Source organism: Talpa europaea (genome assembly GCF_964194135.1).
Source record: "Talpa europaea genome assembly, chromosome: 3".
In the NCBI taxonomy this organism is placed as follows: Eukaryota; Metazoa; Chordata; class Mammalia; order Eulipotyphla; family Talpidae; genus Talpa; species Talpa europaea.
The window spans coordinates 111793715-111799714 of NC_140069.1; the positions used below are offsets into that span (position 1 = coordinate 111793715).

Consider the following 6000-nt stretch of genomic DNA (forward strand, 5'->3'; position numbering starts at 1 on the left):
TCTTCAAATCTCATTCCCTTTCTCCTTTCTTCCTCCCTCCTTCAGTTTTTCTTTTTTCTTTCACTCATTGCTATATCCTCTATGTACTGTGTCACAGCATTTAAATATTTTAGAAAGTCTGTTTATTTTCTATACCATTGAACTCTTTCAGGGCACATGTTGTATCCCTGGATCCTTTAAGAATGTTTTTCTATATCCTTGAAGTAGCTTATTCGGTTTGAAGTAGTTTATCAACTAAGCCATGTTTCCAGGAGTCTAGGCGAGGTACAATTGATTGTGATGACTCGTAATTAATACCATTGTGCTCTGAGACCCCCTCAGAAGCATGTCCCTTTTCCGTCCTTTAGGTCCTTTAGCAGTGACCTAAAAGAACAAGCTGAAACAATCTTTGAACGGAGAGAAACATCAATATTTTCACTAGTATCATATTGTGAAACGTGATTCTCACCTTCCAAGAATGAAGGAGGCAATGTGATGACTTGAGAATTTTAATTAGCAAGTTTTAAATCCCACCTTTCTTCCCAGGTGTGAAGGTGGGAAACACCAACAAATTTACATGCTTGCTGGGGTTTTAAGGTTCATAAAAATAGAATATAACCTATAAAAGTGAATTTGCCTCAGAAAAATGTACCTTGCTTTTTCATTTCATCATGCTCTTTAGTGTGATCAGTTCTGTCTGTAACTCCTATTGACTCCAAATAATGGGAATTTATTGTCCTGACTCTCTCCTTATCATGTTAGAATTTTCCTTTTCCCCTCCATCGCAAGTATGGTTTGAGAGATGGAGCGGAATCCTAGTCACTTTTCCATAGCTTTGAAGAAAAGAAATAAAACATTTGTAGTTAGATTTGCCACCCTGCTTGACTAGGTTATGCTGTTCTTTTTTGAGATTCGATTATTACTGTCTTGTGCCTGTGTTCATGCCGCCAAACTGACATATGTCTCATTCCAATGAAAAGATTCTCTCAACTTTGAATTTTTCTTCTAGTTGATCTTGGAGTTGCAGCAATTAAAAAGACCTGGCAATTTGTTTTTTTTTCTGATTCCACTGAAAACCTCAGATCTTTGTAGTGATGACCCATGGCTGCTACTCGTAAGGGTTTAATATGACTTTGCTTGAGGAACCTATGCTCATTGTTCATATGCTTTGCTGTGCTGAACACTCGGTGATAACTCTCGGGGATTTTTCAACTCATTCTTGCCTTCACTGCAGCATTTTGTGATATTTGGTATAGTCAGAAATGCCACTAAGCTGTGCCTTCTCAGAATCTGCCTTTTCATTCTTAGACACAAATTTTGAGATTTTCTGGCAGGAGGCTATAGACTGTTCTTTGGTTGCTACTGTTTAACACTTTGCTAAATTTTGCCTTCTTTCCTGACTTCTCTAGATATTAAAGAAAGAGGATTCTAAAATCTGTCCCATTTTCTTTTTTTTGTAATTGATAAAAAGTTACATTCTCGATTATCAGGTTTTGCATTAATACTTATCGTGAGATCTATTTATTAATTGTGGTGTCTCAATAGTCTTTGTCTTTACTTATTTTAGTCTAGTTGGCCTGTCTTGTAGTGCAAATATTGTATGGAAGTCTTTCGTTATTATTTTCTTTACTTTACATCACCTATATATCTTATTTTGTAGTTTCAACCTTACTTAAGTGACCCATAGATATTCATAATAGTTGGCTCTTTATTATGATTTATGTGTTTTCAGTTTTATAAGGTGTTCTGTTTTCTTATTTGCTGCCTTTGACCTGAATTCTATTTTATCTAACAATAAAATCTCAACCCCTGCTATTTATTATTTCTGTAGCCTGCATGCTTATAGTTTGTTTGACCATTGAAAACAGTATAGATTTAAGCTTTGCCTTATGAGTTCATCTTAAAATCTTTATTTCAGCTAAAATTTCATGTTTATTGGTATTGTAGATAGTTGATCAGAGCTCTGCATTTTGTTTTATAATGATTACATATATTGTTATATTTACTATATTTCTCCATTTTGTGTCTTTTTTGTAAATTTCTACTGTCATTAAGAAAGATTTGTGTGTGTGTTCTAACGATTTTCTTTTAATTTATACCTTACTGTCTAGTTTGTCAATTTTATGTGGTAGACTTTGTCATCTACCTATTACCTATGACAAAATTCAGTAATTTCACTGTACCTTTCCTTTTCTCTCTCTTCTCTATCCATTTTTTTAGTTCCATCCTATATATTCTGTCAGAAGACCTAATGAATGCTCTTTTGTTTCTAGCTTATTATACTTAGCATACTTCTTAAAGACTAGGAGTATTGATCTATATATCTACCAGATGCAATAAGGTGTTTCACACTTACTAAATAAGCAAGAATGAATTATCAAACTAAACATTTAATAAATGGCATTATATATTGCTGAACTTTTTAATTAATTCTTTCAGTTAAAACTCAGGTAATGGGAGAAATCAAGATTGCATTAAAGAAGGAGATGAAGACAGATGGTGAACAACTCATAGTTGAAATTCTCCAATGCAGAAATATCACCTACAAATTTAAATCTCCTGATCACCTACCAGGTATCTAATTTTAAAACAATGAGCAATTATATATATATTAATATGCATATAATATACAGGTAACAAAATATATAATAACCTAGTACTAGGTCCAAAATTTTCTGGAAAATGCTAACCAAAATTGAGGCTATATACCAAACATATCTGGAAAATATGAAAATAAATTATTTTTTCTTATATAGAACAAGTTGATATTTTGTTAGTTTTCAACTAGATTTTTTTCAATACATAATCTTAATGGGATTATTTATTATACAACAGGCAAGTTTAGTTACTGTAAAAAATGGTATGTATTTTAATTACTAATGTCTATACTGTATTGTACACAGTCCATTGGCTTTGTTTAAAATGTGGAAGAACTGTCATAATACAATTATAATTGTATGGTTAATGGATTCTTAACAAACGGAATTCTTATTTTCAGATTTATATGTAAAAATATATGTGATGAACATCTCTAGCCAAAAAAAAGTGATCAAGAAAAAAACAAGAGTATGTAGACATGATCGAGAACCTTCTTTCAATGAAACTTTTAGATTCAGCCTAAGTCCTGCTGGACATTCTCTTCAGGTAACTTTCTATTAAATAGTTACTATCTTAAAGTTGTAATTCATGCAGTATGTGTTTCCCAATCAATATTTATATACTTATCATACATATGAGATATTTTACAAGTTAATTAAATCTCAGAGGTATCTTCCCAGGAGCCCTTTAGGATTTTATAACCCACTCAAACAATCCAATTAACTAGCAAGTCTCCTTTATACTCAGTTTATTTTATATAGATTTATTTCATGCTGATGCCTTTAATTCTCCTGGGTTCTTATCTTTGTTACTCAAATCATTTCAGCAGTTTATCTGGCCTACTTTCCCTTATAATTCATTTCATCACACTGCTGACAGAGGTATCTTTTAGAAACACTGGCTAAGTTACATTAAAGCCCTTCAATGACTCTCCATTATCCTGACTCACTGGAGTCCTCCAAGGTGAATTTTAATTGTATTGATTTAATCTCATCTCCTTGTTCTATGCTTGCTCTATACTCCAATCATACCAGAATCTGCAAGTCAGGTTAAATCTCTAATCCTTTGCTCATATTTTTCTTCCCCTTTAATACTCTTTTCCATCCCTCTCTATCCATCACAATAGTCCACACCTCTCAATGTAAACTCAGGTCTTTACCCCTGACCCTAAGTGTAATTCATCAGGCCTTGTTCAAGTAACTTTTTATGTCTTATTGGGTTATCACTCCTAATCTTTCCATTGCTCTTTGTTCGATAGCAACACAAGGCCTGCATGTGATATGTGATTTGTAGATACAGATACAAGGAATAAAAGAATTAAAAGTGGGAGGAAACAAAGAGATATGGGGGAAAATATGAGGATTAAAAAACATGGTGCTGTCACTGAACACAAAGTCTACAGTAGAGACAAATATGAGATACTGCAAAGCAAAAGCTTTTTTGAGAGAATTGAGAATAGAGTGGAAGGGAATAAAAATATTACAGGAGACTGAGTTCTGTAAGAACAATTGTGTCATTCACAGAGATTAAGTAGTTTGAGAGGGGACTAGTAGGGAAAAAAGTCATGCATTTGTCTGAAATGAGATGAATACAATAAGAAGGCAGGGATATGCAGAAAAATACAAAATGCACTTGAAATCCACAAAACAGACTAGAAGAAAAATTAACTGGAAATATTTTGAAGTCAGAGAAAGAGAAAAGGTAAGTTTAAGCCAAAAGTAAACATGAATTGTCTGAAAGAGATTCTGAAGAGGTAGGAAGCAAAAGAGAGAGAAAGAAGGCGAGAGGAGGTCAAAGATTAGTGGTTAGCTCCACTTAATGTGAACTGTACTTTCTTTCAAGTCATTTCTGAAAGAAAAAAAAAAATTTGAATCAGGTACTATGGAATTTCAACTAATAAAAGTTCTATAAATGACAGGGAATCACTTTAGAAGTACAAATTGTGGTAAAATTGCCATTAAATTAAATGCTAAATAAAATCAATGTTATGTTTTATTTGCTTTGTGAATTCTAATCTACTTACTCCATACTCAAATAATTTTGCATTTGAGTTAATATTTCATAAAATGGTAAAGTGTACCCAGCAAAGTCTTTTATGAACATTTCTATCAGTTTAAGTATATACCTATTTAGAATCAGCTAGTAATACAGTTTTTATCCGGAATGCTCATATCCTTCAGAATTTCTTTCCTTTGTAAAATATTGATGTGAATTAATATTATGCAAATTTTTGGAAGACATCTCGGTTATTATTTCTTAAGTATGCCTGCTACTTTCACCCTCACCCTTTTTGTCAGTTATTTCATCAATAATCAAATGTCCGTAAAAAAAGGTTGAAATTATACACAACTATATATAATTTTGCCTATTTTTTCTAGATTTTACTTTTCTCCAATGGAGGAAAGTTTATGAAAAAGACCTTGATTGGTGAGGCTTGTATCTGGCTTGACAAAGTGGATCTGAGAAAAAGAATAGTCAACTGGCACAAACTTTTGGTCAGCCCTACTCAAACGCACTGAAGGAAAGTATCTGCTGAGGATGTAAAAGCTGCTCTAGATAGTCTGATATCAAGACTATAGGTGGATCCTATTAATACTAAGCTATATTTTAAAGATAAGCATGAGAGGAGGAGCAAGCAGGAAAAACATACTTAAAACCTTTAAATGTATTGTCATGAAACAGAAAAATTGTCAAATGCTAAAGTTCATATTGAAGACAAAGAGAAAAGGAGTTCTAAGAACTAGGATTTCTTGTGGTTGTTGAGGAAAAAAAAGGAGAAAAAAACTTGTAATTTCTTATAATGTAAAATTTTTGAGCAGAGTTGAACTGTAGCTAAAGGCAGAAGCTCAAAGATTAATTGGGTGTCCAATGCAAAGGTAGTACTCTATGCAAAATAACCTTGGTTGAAAGTACTAATGTAACAGATCTCAATGTTCAAATGTCCAAAAATCTTTCATCTTCATCTTATCTGCTCAAACAATTTACTGTGTTGAGATTCTGACATAGGGTATACCTACAATATGTGTACAGGACTGAAAGTAAGATGACTGTGTTTATAGAAAAAAAGGGAAGAGGAGAGGTACAAATTATGATTTTTAGACCATAATATTCAGGTGTTCAAGTGTTGCAAGATAAACAATACCAATTTTGGAATCCACATTGTAAAAGCACATTTGTATAATTTGAAATAGTATAGAGTGAGATAATACTAAGTAGAAAAGAGAATTTCTTTTATCTAGAAATAAAGCCATTATTGGTTAACAAAGAAGACTGTTGCCCCATAAACTATCAAAAACTCCATAACTTACCTTTAAGTCAAGACATTTTCATACCAAAGTATTTAAATTGGTATGTTCTAGTAAGCATGATAACTTGTTCTTCATGAAATTTCAAATAAATGTATTATCCCAAGTAAATGTATTT

General features: G+C 32.4%; 1 protein-coding gene across 1 annotated transcript in view; it reads left to right on the top strand.

Annotated features, from left to right (window-relative positions):
* Positions 1 to 5096, top strand: part of PCLO (piccolo presynaptic cytomatrix protein) — a gene marked incomplete at both ends in the record, with an annotated part of 281873 nt that extends 276777 nt beyond the window's left edge. The window contains 3 exons of the mRNA XM_084230265.1: positions 2419 to 2553; positions 2978 to 3123; positions 4956 to 5096. Of these exons, the coding sequence (XP_084086391.1) occupies positions 2419 to 2553; positions 2978 to 3123; positions 4956 to 5096 (422 nt within the window). The remainder of the gene's footprint in view (positions 1 to 2418; positions 2554 to 2977; positions 3124 to 4955) is intronic.
* Between the last annotated feature and the right edge of the window lie 904 nt (positions 5097 to 6000).